The sequence below is a fragment of the Gadus chalcogrammus genome, chromosome 5 (assembly GCF_026213295.1).
Source record: "Gadus chalcogrammus isolate NIFS_2021 chromosome 5, NIFS_Gcha_1.0, whole genome shotgun sequence".
NCBI lineage: Eukaryota > Metazoa > Chordata > Actinopteri > Gadiformes > Gadidae > Gadus > Gadus chalcogrammus.
The window spans coordinates 16,356,048-16,374,977 of record NC_079416.1 but is presented as its reverse complement, the minus strand read 5'-3'; the positions used below and the strand labels follow the sequence as shown (position 1 = coordinate 16,374,977).

The 18,930-nt window shown below is 43.5% G+C and overlaps 1 protein-coding gene across 1 annotated transcript; it reads left to right on the top strand.

Annotated features, from left to right (window-relative positions):
- Positions 1-9: 9 nt before the first annotated feature.
- On the top strand, positions 10-18,452 carry si:ch211-266g18.9 (transforming growth factor-beta receptor-associated protein 1). Its single transcript, XM_056590403.1, has 11 exons — positions 10-1,034; positions 1,623-1,817; positions 2,305-2,459; positions 3,305-3,387; positions 3,765-4,133; positions 15,900-15,957; positions 16,040-16,180; positions 16,392-16,538; positions 16,669-16,825; positions 17,167-17,612; positions 18,140-18,452. The coding sequence occupies exons 1-11, from the start codon at positions 296-298 to the stop codon at positions 18,275-18,277; spliced, it is 2,628 nt and encodes an 875-aa protein (XP_056446378.1). The 5' UTR covers positions 10-295; the 3' UTR covers positions 18,278-18,452.
- Positions 18,453-18,930: the final 478 nt, after the last annotated feature.

Sequence of the window (18,930 nt, the reverse complement as noted above, 5' to 3'; positions counted from 1 at the left end):
CTCCCCGGGTCGGTCACATGGGCAGGTCCGACTAACTGAACAGTTAATAAACTGACACTTACTGACACTGAGGAAGAACACTTGGACAACAATACCAAGGTACAGCTGTGTTTATCCACGTTTCCTTTGTAGAGGTAGTAGATACTTCGTTTTTGTGATTGATCACTGCCTGGGCCACCAGTTTACAAGGCTATTAAGCTGCATTTATTTTTTATTGCGTAGAATAAAGGTAATCAAAAATGTAGGACCTTTTTTCAGCCTCAGATGATTTAATCAGCAACCATACTTATTCACAATGGCTGCAATAGCTTTCACGCAAACCCATATCTATACTAAACAAGCCGGCCCAAAAGACAAGGATAAATACTGCATCCAGTGCCTCGAGTGCTCCGACCGCAACATTTACGTGGGGACCGGAGACTCAACGGTCCAGCATCTCACCCTCGACCAGACCCAGGCCCCGGCCCAGACCCAGGCCCCGGCCCAGGCCCCGGCCCCGGCCCAGGGCCAGGCCCGGGAATGCAGGACGAGGAAGCTCGGCCCCAGCAGCCCCATCAAACAGCTGCGGAGCGTGCCGCTCCTCAACCATCTCCTGGTTCTGTGGGAGCAGTGCGTCACGGCTCTCGACATGTTCTCGTTGGAGCCCGTCCCCGGCCTGAAGGCCATCCAGCACAGCTCCTGCATGGAGGTGTGCGGCCGCCGCCCCTCCTCGACCCCACAGACCCCCTGCCGCCGCGAGGGAGACAGCGTGGAGCTGATCACCGCCTCCAGCAGGAGGAAGTTGGTGCGGATCCACGCGGTGTGGGTGGACCGCTGGGAGGTCCTGCGGGAGGTGCCGCTGCCCCAGGACCCCGTGTCCCTGGCGGTGGACGGATCCTGTGTCTGCATAGCCACCGTCGACCGGTACCACCTCGTTGACTACCACGCTGGGAGCATGTTGGAGCTGTTCCCCCACGACCGCAGCAGGCGCCAGGGGGCCATGGTGGTCCCCACGGGGGGAGGCGAGTTCCTGCTCGACGCCCCTGGATCCTTAGGTACAATTTGTTTTTCAGAAACTCAAAAAGATTTCCAACAATTTTTTTCCCCTTCCATATGCCCCTTAAAGGTGCCATATTATACCACCAGGTGTGAGTGTGATTAGCCGTTACAAGCCGTTTGGAAAATCTGCCTCTTCTGACATCACAAGTTGGCGTGTCCACCTAGATGTATGACGGATAGATGAGCAACGTGGGCAGGCTGGTAGACTTGTCTATCTAGCACACATCTAGGTGGACACGCCCTGTTGTGATGTCAGAAGAGGCAGATTGCTTAACTTTTTAACTTTACGAAGCACTATGTAGGTTTAATAACAGTCGTGAGGCTGTAAGGAACAACGTCGATTTTGGGGGTCAAGAGGCGCGTAAACAAAATGTCTGATTTTTTCGGTAACACAGTAAAAATGACCACACTCTCCCGCTTCACATTCAAAGCGGCGATCCGTGAAATGTGTTCGGCCAGGGGGATGGCAGTTCATGGAGCCTGGCTCTAGCATACAGAAGCATCCTTCCAACCCCCCTGTTGATCAGTTTAGTACGAAAGCATCATTCTCCATTTAGTTTCCTTTCTCCCTTCCACGCCCCCAGGCATGTTTGTGATGAGCACGGGGACCTGCCAGCGCCCTCCCCTGCCGTGGCCCCGGGAGGTGCTGGCAGCTGACGTCTGCTTCCCCTACATCCTGGCCCTGCAGCCCCGAGGACTGTCTGTCTACAGCCTGCTGGATCACACGCTCAAACAGACGGTGGCTCTGGACGGGGCCCGGGGCCTGGTGCCGGGGCCAGGTACACACACACGCGCTCCGCGCATGGATCCAAAGCTGCTAACACTACTAATCCCCTGATGGGGGGGCACATGTCACCATCCCGCCTCCCTGGTGGACCTGGGAAACACGAACACAGTACATAATCAAATGCACTATGCCGTTGATGGGTCTGTGTTGGTTTAGTGTTTAGTGTCTTAATACTCAGGGTCGACAGTTGTTTGTCAAAGCTAAAAGAGAGCCTTGGTTTAAGTGTTTTATGATCAAATGTGCAGTAGAACATTTTGTATTTTGTAGACGCAGACCAGGTTAATTGAACAACATCTAAAACGCACAGTGATAATTGTGATAATAAGTGATAATGAATACAAAATAGTTAAACAAGCAAATGGAAGATACAATTATGTGATGCATAAAGTTGTGCAGGTAGAAATAAAAACCTCCTCTTTCTCTCTTCCTCTCCCCTGAGATGATTTATTCCTCTCTCTCCCTCTCCATGTGGGGCTCAGAGGGCGTGCTGGTTTTCACGGACAGGCAGATCTGGGCTCTGTCTCTGGTGCCGTTACAGGAGCAGGTCCAGGCTCTGGTGATCTGCCAGAGACTGGACGAGGCCTTGTTCCTGCTGGACGGGGTTCAAAGCCATCTCCCACAACACTCCTATGAGGTGAGACAAAGTCCAACATGCATATCATTTTTTGACTGAGTTTCAAGCGACAGTCAGACCAAAACGACTGAACAGTGAAATGGTATTCACTGTGTGGGCAGAACGGAATCCGGAGCCAACAGATGGCCGGCAGAGGAAGGAATGATGAAAAATGTAAATCTGAGACTCTACATAATGAAAAAGATGTTGCACTATCTCAGTCGGGTGGATGGAGGGATAATACACTATGTCATTTCATTTACACTTCTCAGAAAGACTCAAACATATTTCCCAACGCGGTTTCTAAATTCACCAGAGTATTAACCATGCAAACATAAGTCCACGGAGCTCTGGCGTGCCTACTAGGTACGCCGTTAAAAAAAGCAGCAGGAGTGCTACTACAATGTAAGAATTTAATATTCCATTACTGCACGACAGATTAATCCGCCCCACTAGAGGACTTTACGGTCTGGCGGGTTCGGTGCAGTAGGTGTGTCTTGGCCGGATCAGAGAAGGGGGCTGAGAGTGCACCAGATGGTGGCTAAGATTCGGTGTAATCTCCCTGATATCTCAGGTTACAGGTCAGATGTTTGAGGCAGAAAGCCGCTCGACTTTAATACCCAAACTCGCGCATTATTTATGCTCTGGGTGCGGGGTGAGGGTGGTGGAGGGGGAGGGGTGGGAGAGCCTTGCCTGACGCGATTGGTTATTCATAGTTTGATGACAGGCTGCATCAGGCTCCTCTTACGCCTTCGTCGTGGAATCAAGGGGAAATAAACATGCAATGAAATGAAGAGGAGGAGGAATGGGCTTTGCTTAATGTGATCTGCGTGGTGAATGTGTGCGTTCCCTCCTCACCTCTGCAGGAGCTGCATAAGGACATCTCCTATCTGGCGGGCGTGCATCAGTTCAACCAGCGGGCCTTCGATGCAGCCAAGGAGCTGTTCATGTGAGGGAGAAACACACAACGTAGTGCAGGCATTATAAACGGGAGCTGGAAGATATGATTATCACGATAATGCTTTTTATTTTTGAAATTTAAAATGTAAAAAAAATTGTCAAGCCCTTTCTTGTAAGTAACCAAAAGGACATCATCGGAAATATTCTCAAACAAAAAAGTATAACGAAGACACATTCAACATGAAAACATTAATTACACATAAGCGTATGACTCTAAACTCTGTATAAAGTAGGATTTGTGTTAGTCAGACAGTAAGATTTAACTGTTTAATAACGTTAACATTCATTCTGCCCTCTTAGGTGGTGGCTCAGCTTGTGATCTAGTGACTACCACCACAAACACATGCTTTGATTTCTGTTGTAAAGAGCCGGTGACCTGGACCCCAGAGAGATAATCAGCCTGTACCCTGACATGAGGCCCTGCCTGGGGGACCGAGGTTTGGTCTCCCGGCGCGGGGAAACAACGGTGGGTCAGGAGGAGGTAGCAGATCTGGCGCGCCTGCAGCGAGAAGACGCCGCCGCTTACCGGCTCTACCTGGACTTCCTGGCCGACTACCTGGCCGTTGCCAGGGCGACGGGACAGGGAGGCCCCAGGGAGGCGGTTGATTGCGTGCTGCTGAGGGTCTACGCGGAGCAGGGCGCTGCCGGGGAGGGGGAGTCGCTGAGGCAGCTCGTGGCCTCGCCCAACGCCTGCAGGCTGGATCGCTGCGTCTCGGTTCTGGAGCACCACAACAGGTTTGGATAACAGAGTATTTATTCTGTATTGTGTGTGTGTGTGTGTGTGTGTGTGTGTGTGTGTGTGTGTGTGTGTGTGTGTGTGTGTGTGTGTGTGTGTGTGTGTGTGTGCAACACGGTATCACGCGATTGCGTGCTCCTGCGCACGAACGTTAATCTATTGAAGTGTGTTCCAGAGCACGATAGTCCGACTTTTTGCGTGTTACACAGAACGAAATGTAAACCAATGCATTCTGAATGGGAGTGTTCTAAGACAATTAACGTGCTCCACAAAACGGTACGAGAGAGAGAAAGAGAGAGAGGGAGGGACAGAGAGAGAGAGAGAGAGAGGATTCAGAAAGGGTGTGCGCAGATAGTACAGTGCACCCTAGTTATGTTTATGCCAAAACCACAAATGCTATATGTATATATATATATATATATATATATATATATATATGTATATATATATATATATATATATATATATATATATATATAAATATATATATATTGCATAATTATATATATTGCCTATATATATTTATAGGCTATATATATAATTAGGCTATAATTATATTATTTAGCGTGTAATGAGACATCTATAGCCAAATTGTCGAAGATGCCCGAGAATCTCCGGGGATATCAGCATGGGAAATCGGCGAATCAGACCCATGAACCTATAAAGAAAGACGTAATCTCAAGCGGGAGAGAACGTTTGCGGTGCTGGTTTGTATCACGTAAGTACAGGGCTCTCATGTCTCATGCATTCGGCGTGAGACACACGCAATTCAACCCATGCACACGCTCGAACCTGTGCCGTGTTCCAATACCCGTACTGTCCGTACTTACTAGCCAACATTTACCGTGGTGAAGTTAGTTTGAAGTTGGATATTCGACGGATATTCGGCCATTCATTTCCTATGGAAAATTACTTTTTGCTCAATAGCTTCCGAGTTATAGGACCCAGAGGCCCCAGACCAATGTTGACCTGTCCTACTATGTGGTACTAACAACACACACCTCACTAAAAAATAATATTTTGCTCCTCCTATTTTATTTAAATATTTTAAGAATCCCATTCATTTCCTATGGGAAATTGCTTTTTGCTCAATAGCTTCCGAGTTATAGGACCCAGAGGCCCCAGACCAATGTTGACCTGTCCTACTATGTGGTACTAACAACACACACCTCACTAAAAATTAATATTTTGCTCCTCCTATTTTATTTAAATATTTTAAGAATCCCATTCATTTCCTATGGAAGACGGCTTTTTGCTCAATAGCTTCCGAGTTATGGGACCCAGAGGCCCCAGACCAATTTAGACCTGTTCTACTATGTGGTACTAACAACACACACCTCACTAAAAATTAATATTTTGCTCCTCCTATTTTATTTAAATATTTTAAGAATCCCATTCATTTCCTATGGGAAATTGCATTTTGCTCAATAGCTTCCGAGTTATAGGACCCAGAGGCCCCAGACCAATGTTGACCTGTCCTACTATGTGGTACTAACAACACACACCTCACTAAAAAATAATATTTTGCTCCTCCTATTTTATTTAAATATTTTAAGAATCCCATTCATTTCCTATGGGAAATTGCTTTTTGCTCAATAGCTTCCGAGTTATAGGACCCAGAGGCCCCAGACCAATGTTGACCTGTCCTACTATGTGGTACTAACAACACACACCTCACTAAAAATTAATATTTTGCTCCTCCTATTTTATTTAAATATTTTAAGAATCCCATTCATTTCCTATGGGAAATTGCTTTTTGCTCAATAGCTTCCGAGTTATAGGACCCAGAGGCCCCAGACCAATGTTGACCTGTCCTACTATGTGGTACTAACAACACACACCTCACTAAAAATTAATATTTTGCTCCTCCTATTTTATTTAAATATTTTAAGAATCCCATTCATTTCCTATGGAAGACGGCTTTTTGCTCAATAGCTTCCGAGTTATGGGACCATGAGGCCCCAGACCAATTTAGACCTGTTCTACTATGTGGTACTAACAACACACACCTCACTAAAAATTAATATTTTGCTCCTCCTATTTTATTTAAATATTTTAAGAATCCCATTCATTTCCTATGGAAGACGGCTTTTTGCTCAATAGCTTCCGAGTTATGGGACCCAGAGGCCCCAGACCAATTTAGACCGGTTCTACTATGTGGTACTAACAACACACACCTCACTAAAAAATAATATTTTGCTCCTCCTATTTTATTTAAATATTTTAAGAATCCCAATCATTTCCTATGGGAAATTGCTTTTTGCTCAATAGCTTCCGAGTTATAGGACCCAGAGGCCCCAGACCAATGTTCACCTGTTCTACTATGTGGTACTAACAACACACACCTCACTAAAAATTAATATTTTGCACCTCCTATTTAATTTAAATATTTTAAGAATCCCATTCATTTCCAATGGGAAATTGCTTTTTGCTCAATAGCTTCCGAGTTATAGGAGCCAGTGGCCCCAGACCAATGTTGACCTGTCCTACTATGTGGTACTAACAACACACACCTCACTAAAAATTTATATTTTGCTCCTCCTATTTTATTTAAATATTTTAAGAATCCCATTCATTTCCTATGGGAAATTGCATTTTGCTCAATAGCTTCCGAGTTATAGGACCCAGAGGCCCCAGACCAATGTTGACCTGTCCTACTATGTGGTACTAACAACACACACCTCACTAAAAATTATATTTTGCTCCTCCTATTTTATTTAAATATTTTAAGAATCCCATTCATTTCCTATGGAAAACGGCTTTTTGCTCAATAGCTTCTGAGTTATGGGACCCAGAGGCCCAGACCAATTTAGACATGTTCTACTATGTGGTACTAACAACACACACCTCACTAAAAATTAATATTTTGCTCCTCCTATTTTATTTAAATATTTTAAGAATCCCATTCATTTCCTATGGGAAATTGCATTTTGCTCAATAGCTTCCGAGTTATAGGACCCAGAGGCCCCAGACCAATGTTGACCTGTCCTACTATGTGGTACTAACAACACACACCTCACTAAAAATTAATATTTTGCTCCTCCTATTTTATTTAAATATTTTAAGAATCCCATTCATTTCCTATGGAAAACGGCTTTTTGCTCAATAGCTTCTGAGTTATGGGACCCAGAGGCCCCAGACCAATTTAGACATGTTCTACTATGTGGTACGAACAACACACACCTCCCTAAAAATTAATATTTTGCTCCTCCAGAAACCCAGAAACCCCAGACCAATGCAGACCAACACAGCCTGACTCCGAGAACATCAAATACCGACTGTTGGCCAAGGCACTTGAACGTCGGTGGCTGACGGGAAAGGTACCCTTCGGCGTAGTCTGCAGACGGAAATGGGGTGCTCCAGCAGCCGATTCACTCCTGTATTAACCCGACTACGTCTCCAATAGACGCTGTGAGCATCTCTCCTATTGGATGTTTTTTTGGATATTTTTCTGTGAAAATGGCGGAAATACTTTTTATTCTGGGTGGGTAAGATATTTATGCATAGTTACACTATTAAAATTGTTTACGTAAAAATTTTAGTGAGCGTTCCGCAGCATTGAGAAGAGCTGGAATAAATAAATAAATATGTTTATATATTTATTTATTATATACGGAGACCACCAGACTTCCTCGAAGCAACGAGAATGGTCTATTAAATTCAAAATGGGATTTAAGGGATACAGTGCCATACGGTCCATCGCCATACGTCAATATGAATTAAATTCATAGAATTTACGAGTCGATGGTCAATGGTCGGATACAGATCTTGTTATAACGACAATTGAATAAAAGCTATGGTCTACTTATAATATTATAACAAAATAATTGTACATTTAATTATTTATATAATATATATTTTAATATTTAATTAATTAAATACAATAACGTCTGTAAACATGTGCCATGCCTAGGTTTTTTGGCCTTTTCTTTTCAATGGGCCTGCGTCCACGTCACGTAACTCTCATGGTTGCTATGTCAGCCCCCTCTGCTCCTTACATGGCTCCAAACCACGTGGGCGGCAACGGAGCTGCCGTCAATTATGTTGTTTTTGTCATAGGGTCCGCTGTTTAGGAAATAGACAGATTTTCCAAGGTTTCCTTCGAAAGGCACCTTGGAATATGTATCTATTCCCTGCAGTTTAGACATAATTAATACAACATTGGTCAACATTGGTCTGGGGCCTCTGGGTCCCATAACTCGGAAGCTATTGAGCAAAAAGCCGTCTTCCATAGGAAATGAATGGGATTCTTAAAATATTTAAATAAAATAGGAGGAGCAAAATATTAATTTTTAGTGAGGTGTGTGTTGTTAGTACCACATAGTAGAACAGGTCTAAATTGGTCTGGGGCCTCTGGGTCCCATAACTCGGAAGCTATTGAGCAAAAAGCCGTCTTCCATAGGAAATTAATGGGATTCTTAAAATATTTAAATAAAATAGGAGGAGCAAAATATTAATTTTTAGTGAGGTGTGTGTTGTTAGTACCACATAGTAGAACAGGTCTAAATTGGTCTGGGGCCTCTGGGTCACATAACTCGGAAGCTATTGAGCAAAAAGCCGTCTTCCATAGGAAATGAATGGGATTCTTAAAATATTTAAATAAAATAGGAGGAGCAAAATATTAATTTTTAGTGAGGTGTGTGTTGTTAGTACCACATAGTAGGACAGGTCAACATTGGTCTGGGGCCACTGGCTCCCATAACTCGGAAGCTATTGAGCAAAAAGCCGTCTATAGGAAATGAATGGGATTCTTAAAATATTTAAATAAAATAGGAGGTGCAGAATATTATTTTTTAGTGAGGTGTGTGTTGTTAGTACCACATAGTAGAACAGGTCTAAATTGGTCTGGGGCCTCTGGGTCCCATAACTAGGAAGCTATTGAGCAAAAAGCCGTCTTCCATAGGAAATGAATGGGATTCTTAAAATATTTAAATAAAATAGGAGGAGCAAAATATAAATTTTTAGTGAGGTGTGTGTTGTTAGTACCACATAGTAGAACAGGTCTAAATTGGTCTGGGGCCTCTGGGTCCCATAACTAGGAAGCTATTGAGCAAAAAGCCGTCTTCCATAGGAAATGAATGGGATTCTTAAAATATTTAAATAAAATAGGAGGAGCAAAATATTAATTTTTAGTGAGGTGTGTGTTGTTAGTACCACATAGTAGAACAGGTCAACATTGGTCTGGGGCCTCTGGGTCCTATAACTCGGAAGCTATTGAGCAAAAAGCAATTTCCCATAGGAAATGAATGGGATTCTTAAAATATTTAAATAAAATAGGAGGAGCAAAATATTATTTTTTAGTGAGGTGTGTGTTGTTAGTACCACATAGTAGAACAGGTCTAAATTGGTCTGGGGCCTCTGGGTCCCATAACTCGGAAGCTATTGAGCAAAAAGCCGTCTTCCATAGGAAATGAATGGGATTCTTAAAATATTTAAATAAAATAGGAGGAGCAAAATATTAATTTTTAGTGAGGTGTGTGTTGTTAGTACCACATAGTAGAACAGGTCTAAATTGGTCTGGGGCCTCTGGGTCCCATAACTCGGAAGCTATTGAGCAAAAAGCAATTTCCCATAGGAAATGAATGGGATTCTTAAAATATTTAAATAAAATAGGAGGAGCAAAATATACATTTTTAGTGAGGTGTGTGTTGTTAGTACCACATAGTAGGACAGGTCAACATTGGTCTGGGGCCTCTGGGTCCTATAACTCGGAAGCTATTGAGCAAAAAGCAATTTCCCATAGGAAATGAATGGGATTCTTAAAATATTTAAATTAAATAGGAGGTGCAAAATATAAATTGTTAGTGAGGTGTGTGTTGTTAGTACCACATAGTAGAACAGGTCTAAATTGGTCAGGGGCCTCATGGTCCCATAACTCGGAAGCTATTGAGCAAAAAGCCGTCTTCCATAGGAAATGAATGGGATTCTTAAAATATTTAAATAAAATAGGAGGTGCAGAATATTAATTTTTAGTGAGGTGTGTGTTGTTAGTACCACATAGTAGGACAGGTCAACATTGGTCTGGGGCCTCTGGGTCCTATAACTCGGAAGCTATTGAGCAAAATGCAATTTCCCATAGGAAATGAATGGGATTCTTAAAATATTTAAATAAAATAGGAGGAGCAAAATATTAATTTTTAGTGAGGTGTGTGTTGTTAGTACCACATAGTAGGACAGGTCAACATTGGTCTGGGGCCTCTGGGTCCTATTACTCGGAAGCTATTGAGCAAAAAGCAATTTCCCATAGGAAATGAATGGGATTCTTAAAATATTTAAATAAAATAGGAGGAGCAAAATATTAATTTTTAGTGAGGTGTCTGTTGTTAGTACCACATAGTAGGACAGGTGAACATTGGTCTGGGGCCTCTGGGTCCTATAACTCGGAAGCTATTGAGCAAAAAGCAATTTCCCATAGGAAATGAATGGGATTCTTAAAATATTTAAATAAAATAGGAGGAGCAAAATATTAATTTTTAGTGAGGTGTGTGTTGTTAGTACCACATAGTAGGACAGGTCAACATTGGTCTGGGGCCACTGGCTCCTATAACTCGGAAGCTATTGAGCAAAAAGCAATTTCCCATAGGAAATGAATGGCCGAATATCTGTCGAATATCCAACTTCAAACTAACTTCACCACGGTCCAACATTTGAGTACGCAGTACGTTCCAATTCAGATCCGGCGAAAAAAAGTATACTTCAAGGACCCGGATGCCGTACTCAAAACGGGCTAATCCTGAAGTGTGGATCGAAGGACACTCCCCGTACTCAACGGCAGCCATCTTAGCTACGTAGCGGAAGAGGCGGAGCCAGGCTGAGCCAAAGTCTGCGCATTTTCCACAGCCTGCATTAATAGAGTCGACCGCACGACCTGCAGGTTGGAGAGACTGAAATAACCCCCACAATGAGTAATAATGTAAAAGCAGCCAAGTCCCACAAATTGCTTGAACTATTTATTTCATTCCATTGTTTCGTTGATATGCATTATTGAAAAGTTTCAAGCATATGGATTTAATGCAATATCCACAAACAGTTCAAAATGGTACCATGATATGCGGTCACAGGTACATAGTTATCACCTGACAAACATGTCATAAAAATGTAGCTGAAGTTTCAAATGTCTTGTTTATTGTATTAACAGTTAATTTCTCTTTTGTGAAAGTCACCAAAAGTCCAAAAAAGTTAAACGCAAGGTCACAGGCTAACAGTGGAGCTGTGTTGGGAACCAGCAGCCAAGAGCTTCCATGCAAACTTTCTACCCATGTTAAATAGATTTAGTTGGCAGTTCCTTTTCTGCCCATTTTTTTAACTTGTGGAAGCACTTTGCAGTACTGGGAGACACCATTTCTAACGGCAATGGAGCTAGATTCTAAAAATATGAAAAGATGCCCAAAGCAAATACCTTTAACCCATAGTCGTGTTTTATCTAATTAAAAAATTGACCACAAATTGAGCAGAAATATTTTGCATACAAATCTTTAAATAGTTTAACCACATTAAGAAAAATACATTTGTTAATTTTTTTTATTAGTGAAGCCACAAGTTTTGCACATTATCCAAACAGAATACCTGAAATGTTGATATTTTCAGCCCTTTCGGGTTAAAACAAGAGAAAAGGACAACCTAACAAGAGTGAAAAGTTTGGGTTAGGTGACCTATAGTTCAAAGATGTCAGGTAGACTAAATAAAAGTGTATTCCCAATTGCTCCAGGACATTCGTGTAATTTACTTGTGAGCTCTCCCTCAAGCCTAGAGAGACATCAGTGTTGAACCACCAACTGAAAGAGGGTATTTGCCATTAGTACGAGTGACAACATTTCATGGCTATTAATTTAGTTCATTATATTTAGCCGATTTGAATAGACTTTTCTAGCAGGTGAGGCCGTCAAAGAACTAAATATGGAGCAACTACAAAAAGTAAATTTGCAGCATGACCAAATTATACAAAAAGTAGAGGAACTGTTCTAGCAGATATGTTTTAGAAGTCTCTTTTGATAGGCAGGGAATAATTGTCTTTGTCACCCTGGAGTCATGCCATCAAATCTGTTGGGCAAAGTACCGCTACTGATTAATCCAGTAGACTCACCAGTCAAGTCCCCCTAGTTAGAAAATGGAAGAAACCCAGTTAGTCATGTTAATTATTCTGTTGTTACAAATGAAGACTAATACTTTCCACATATTGCGATCCAAGTTACTGGCTGCAGTCTTGGATTTTATAGTTCTATATGAATAGATTCAATTGACTAAACTATTAATCATGCTTCAGAAGAATTAACCTTTCTTGGATGGCAGATCTACCACAAGCCTCCATTGCCACAACCTCCAGATGGCTTACGACCTACGGCAACTCCTCGACTACTGCAAGCCAACAAATTGGCTCTTGCACACCACACGCATTTTGCTTTATTTTAGGTTTTCAAGCATCTTAAAATACCCAAATCATCGCTCCAATACACAAGTCAGCTAACGGCCTACAAGGAAATGCTGAAGCTAGTGTTAGTGATGGCGATAGAAATGGACAAGCTTGCGTGTACAAATATGCAACTAGAATTGCAAGGTTCACAGCCCAGTTGCATAAGTGGTCGCAACCGTTGGATTGTAAGCAAGGGTAAAAAAAAAGAAAAAACTTCCCACAAACTAGTCAACATGGTCAATTGAAAGCCTGTACAAAACGACCCTGGAATAGTCAAATGCAGCTTTACAGCGGATGAATTAAGCCAAATTGCATAAACATCCAATGGTAAACAGTATACAAATGCAATCAAGATTGCACTCACACTAGGCCATCTGGCCGTGGCCGTCGCAACTGTGGCCTGGCCACGGTAGGCTCTTGTACATACACCATCACGTCGCTAGCATCCAAACAATTCTACCAAACCTTAACCAACTAGTGAAAAATGGAACAAAACTTTAGCACACACCCAGTGACTAATCACCTTGTCCAGGGGTGTTCCAACGTGGTTTACCAGAGGGCCTTGTGGACTTAAAGTAAGCCACACATTTGACAAGAGACGGCACGGAATGACGTTAAACTAAGCTAATCTACAGGTTACCAGTGCTAGTGCAATTACATGAGCATTTTGCACAATATTTGTACTCCAATGCTACGTAAAGCAGGCTTCTTCAGAAACCCGGAGCCCGCTACATTGAAGGGCAACTGTAACAAATCCTGACCAAGACCGAAAGATGGCTCTGGAAGCCACTACGGCCCACGCAGCAGATTACTGCGTGGACCGTGGTGGCTTCCAGATCAACCCTTCGGTGGACCATTCATACACATGTATTCCGAGGATGTTTTGAAGACACTGGAGTCCCATGGCACTAGATTCCTTTGAAGACTAAGTTGGTATGGGGGGGCCCAAAGGGGGCCCCCCCATAGATCTTGTCAGTCATCTAACACCTGTTAAGAAAAACACACACACATCACAAGATACAAATCAGCAAAGCTAGGTTAACAAACAGCGGCGACATGCATGTCAAGGTGCAAAGAGCAGGGATACTGATGGCTTGTGTCCGAGGAGACAGCCCAAAAACGTCAACATTTAATAAAGGAAAATAACTTTTACTCACTGCGGTGGTCTGTTTCGAAGTGCCATGTTGGTAGCAATATTTGTCTGGGCTGTTCAGTCAAATGCCCACAAAAACAAACACGCAACAACGCATACTTTCAGTTTGTATAAAGTGACAATAGTGATCTGCAATCTAGATTGAAAACTTTCAACCCTCACTAAACTCAACCTCGATTGACACAGGCCGATGCGAAAAGTAAACCAAACCCATTGTGTTCACCTTAAATAAAGGGGTGCGTGACAGGTGATCTCAATTAAGAGCTAATCAGAAAGAACACACTGATCGGCCATGAGAGACTATCAAAACGAGGATGAGGATTTAACGGAATTGTTACCATTCAAATTCAAATTTCTTTATTATTGGATAGGGTATGATATCAATGATTTGGGCTTTGAGTAGGCCTATATTTCTTAAATATATTTCTTACATTTTTTCACCCCTTCACCTTTTGAATATGAAATCTATAATCTCAGCCTCTCTATAATTTGCCCAACACATATTTTATTGTTCAAATAAAATCCCATCCTTATTTTGCCATTCATATTGAATCTTTACTGTCTTTCATTGTACAACACAATCATCTAATAACCAAAATCACAAGGACCGACTGATGAAGAGAAAGTTCTCTCACGGACACGTCGGACAGCGAAATATTTGATTTAATCTTAAAGCATGATCATGGGAAAAGTACTGGCAGCAAAAGTTACCAAGAACATATTCGCCGAGACAATAGATTCACAAGATTCTTATAGGGAACATTAACATTGTGGGAAGGAAGTGGGAGTGACCTTAAGCCAAGTACATTTGTAATACAATGGGTGGGTATTGGACATGTCTACAGGTTTGGCTGTAAACGAGTTTACACAACAAAGAAGTCAGTCGATTGGCCTGGTCATAAAACCAGACTTCCTGGCTCCAGTGGGAACTTGAATACGAATTAACTTAAGTTACAGGGAGAATGTATACAGTTCCTTCGAATGTAATAATTATATAAACAAGGTTAATATCATTTGTATGTGATTGTATATTTATAGTTATGATTGATATTTCCACGACACCGACCGAGCCAGAACGGAGGAAACTTACCCAGACAGACAAAACAAATACTGGGAACAACAAACCATCTTTACCATGTTGGAAATACCCAAACAAAATGCAACAAACCAAACCTGAACAGCAAACCAACATATGTGACCAACCAACTGAACTACTGACCAAACACACAATTCTTTCGACTAGCCTATGTATATGGGCAGTGGAAAGTTTGCTGTTGGGATGTTGAATAGCGTTAACATAAAACAAAACATGGAACCAATCCAAAGGTCCAAACCCTTAAGGAACCACCCTAAACAGAACCCAAGCCCACCTGCCTCTGTGGAAAGAGAGAGAGACTGGCTAAAGCCTGCGTGGCAGACCTGCACAGGTGCACCTCATCAGCTGACAAGCCTCTCAGCCCCGCCCACTGGCTACCTGTAGCAGGTAGGCAAACACAGAGGACCCAGCAGACGAAGGAGAGAGAGAGCAGTCACAGCTGTCACATCTGTTGCCTGAAGATTCTTTGTTTGTCTCCAACAAAACCTTCCAAACAGATGAATCATTGGCTCATCCCAGAAGTGTCAAATTACTTTTGTGTGTCAAAACGGGCAGGGTGGTCGTGGACTCCTGAAAAATACTACGGTTGTTTTGTATGTAGAATAAAATGCCATTGTACATTTAAAAAAAAAAGGGAAGACTTTCACAATGCAGGATTCTGGGAATGCAGTGATGGAATCCTGATAACACCTGTTCCCTAATAAATGGGCTCAAGATTCTGAGTCTGCCTGTAAGAGGTTGTGTGTGTGTGTGTGTGTGTGTGTGTGTGTGTGTGTGTGTGTGTGTGTGTGTGTGTGTGTGTGTGCGTGTGTGTGTGTGCGTGTGTGCGTGTGCGTGTGCGTGGGTGCGGGTGCGGGTGCGGGTGCGTGTGCGTGTGGGTGTGGGTGTGTGTATGTGTATGTGTATGAGGTCATCATGGACTACTACTACAAAACATCTCGACAGATTTGAGGATGCAACCGCAGGCCTATGAAATTGGATCTGTCTTTTTTTTGATCAGCTGTAATTCTGTAATGTTTGTGCATATATATTTTCCTGTTATTTGCTCAATTGATATAAAACGATTATTTACTCTAACAAATATAATGCAATGTATTTTTTGTTAGATATTTTGTACTAGGTATGCTCTACCAAAGCCATGGCAATCACGTTAAAGCAATCAAGGTAGGAATTGTTTTTTTCTCTATATATACCAAAGAAGTTGAAACGTATTCTCTCATTGAAAGTCGTGCGATTGTTTTACCAGACGTGGGTGAAAATCGCAGATGGCCACTTTGAGGACCCCTCCTGCCCAGACGTGTATGAGCACATAGTGTCCACTCTCACCACGCAGGATATCGATGTGGTGTGGATGTTTGCGGAGTGGGCTCTTCAAAAGAATCAAGAGGTGCTTTGCTGCATAGTTCTAACACCGCCAACAGAGGGCGCAGTTGTTCAAAAAGAAAAAAATCCCAGCGTTCAAAGTTACCAAATAAACCTTCTCAGTTGATACAATGCAACATAAGCCCTCAACAAAAAAGAAATCACACACGATTCAAGTTGTGCCTCTTGACATCTGCCATCAATGTACTTAAACTATTCAATATTTTTTTGAAAAGGTGGGAGTTCAAATCTTCACCAAACATCAACAGGAGAATAACGATCAAAACTCATTTGGGGCAGAAGAAATCCTCAAGTTTTTGAAAAACTACCCACAGGCCTCTCTGTTTTATCTTGAGTTCTTGATAAACAAGGAGAAATCAGAGGTAGGAGTGAGCCACGCATCACACTGAAGACCGAAACCCCACATGAAATGAAATTATATAAAATCCAATAAAACACAACACAACAGCAACAACACTTTTGGTAAGTAAACATGGTAATGTCTGTCCTCAGACGGAGGGTTATCACACTGATCTGGCGCTGGCGTACGTCAACCAGACCCTGCAGGCCTACTCAGGGCAGGATGAACCACCGGAGGCAGGGGAGACGCGGGGGAAACTACAGGAGCTTCTCTGGAGCTCCATGTCCTACGATGTCCCAGCCGTACATCGTATGTGGACACGCTGTGCCATCATACTCAATATCCTGGCAATATTCTAGAGCAGTGAAAGTATAAATAAGTCAAGATGATTCGTCCAATGGTTTTATGCTCATGGTGAGGGCGAGATAGTGTTGAGGGCATACAGTGTTCTACGGTAGGCCTTAAGTAGACCTAATGGACTCTATCCCACCAATGTCCGCACTCTACTTATAGGCATCCTTGAGCAAGATGCCCAAGGTCGCCCTACCTGCTCTAACCCCTACCTGCTCCCTAAGTTACCTGGATGATCTTCAATAAAATGAATGAATTGTAAATGAATGGTAGTCACACCAATCTTTTCCTCACGACAGAGCGCATCATGGCCACCGGGCTGCACGTGGAGAGGGCCATCGTGCTGGGCAGGTCGGGCGACCACACCCAGGCCCTCCGAGTGCTCGTTCACGAGGGCCGCGAGCCCCACGCCGCTCAGGCCTACTGCCACAGGGTAGCCCAGGAGCGGAGCCATGCAAGTGGGCCGGGAGATGCAGCGGGCCTCAGGCGGACCCTGCTCCTCACCCTGCTCTCCATGTACCTGTGCTCGGACGCCCTCGCCGGCGAGGCCTTGGAGCTCCTGGGGGACAACGCTCTGCACTTCCCCCCGGGCAGGGTGCTCGAGCTGCTGCCCGGGGCCTGGTCCGTGGGGCTGGTGTGCCCCTACCTGGTGGGGTCGCTCCGGGAGACCCTGCACCGGAGGAGGATGGGCGGGCTGCAGAGAGCCCTGGCCCAGGCTGAGTACCTGAGACACAAGGTCCTGTGGGTGAGGACGAGGCCCTTCTCTTGTTGTCAAAGCCTTACTACTACTGCTGCCTGCTTAGTAATACATGCTGTTTCAAGCTAATTATGCTAATTAAAGCTGCATTATGCCACTGCACTTTTGCTCACTATATTATGCCTATGAATGTTAAGTTAACCAAAATCCAAGTGTAATCGGGTAGGATAATGCAGTGTTCAGGGTTCCCGACTCCAAGCTTAAAAGAACTGGGTTTGATCCCCAATGTTCGCAGCCTAACCTGTAAGTCTCCTATCAAGCAAGATGCCTAACACCCTCCTATTATCCATGGCTTATAACAAGAAGTGGTTGCCAACCACTTCTTGCTACAAGCCATGGATAAAAGCATCTGCAAATGACTTAATAGTAAAATAGTCCATTTTTTATGTTAGTATAAAACCCATCCACCCATAAAAGTATTGGCTGCAGTGAAGGTGAAAGTACATAGTGCAGCTTTAATGTATAGCTGTAATCGAATAGTATTCATGTATTCACTCTCACTGTCTCCCACCCAGACACAGGCCTCTAAAACCATGGTGAGGGTGCACAAGGGCCAGAAGTGTCAGGCCTGTCAGAAGGAACTGACCGAGGCCTTCATCCGTACCGTCGGGGGACAACTCCTGCACACGAGCTGTAACACCCAGAACCACTAAGACACAGAGGGGGTGTGTGTGGTTGTGTGTGTGTGTGTGTGTTTGCGTGTGCGTGTGTTGCGTTAATGATCATGTGCAGATGAGGTCTGCATGTGTTTCTGTAGATGTGTGTATGTGGGAGTGGGTGAATGACGATATACGTATTGTGTGTGTGTGTGTGTGTGTGTGTGTGTGTGTGTGTGCGTGCGTGCGTGCGTGCGTGCGTGCGTGCGTGCGTGCGTGCGTGCGTGCGTGCGTGCGTGCGTGCGTGCGTGTGTGCGTGTGTGTGTGTGTGTGTCATCCCTTGCCCTTTCTAATCTTTCTATTCGGTAAGATAAGTACACAGTAATAAATCTTGATCAGAAGCGCAACATCCAGATACACAACAAAGAAGGCTTTGATTCACGGACCGTCCACCAGATGTCTTCCTCAATTAGCTGCAGAAGTAAAGGGTTTCCACATCCAGCAGACAACCCAAAGAGCAAGCAATGCACTTTTTTAGGGCCGGAACGTCTGAGCCATTCCCTTGAAGAACTACAGAGAGCCATAGCTATAAAGTGTCTCCTGAGTCACAGAATCAATGATCAGATGCTTTTTATAGGGAAACCACCCGTGGTCAACCTGATGACCGAGGAGAACTATTGACCACGTGTGTGTTTGTGTCTGTGTGTGTG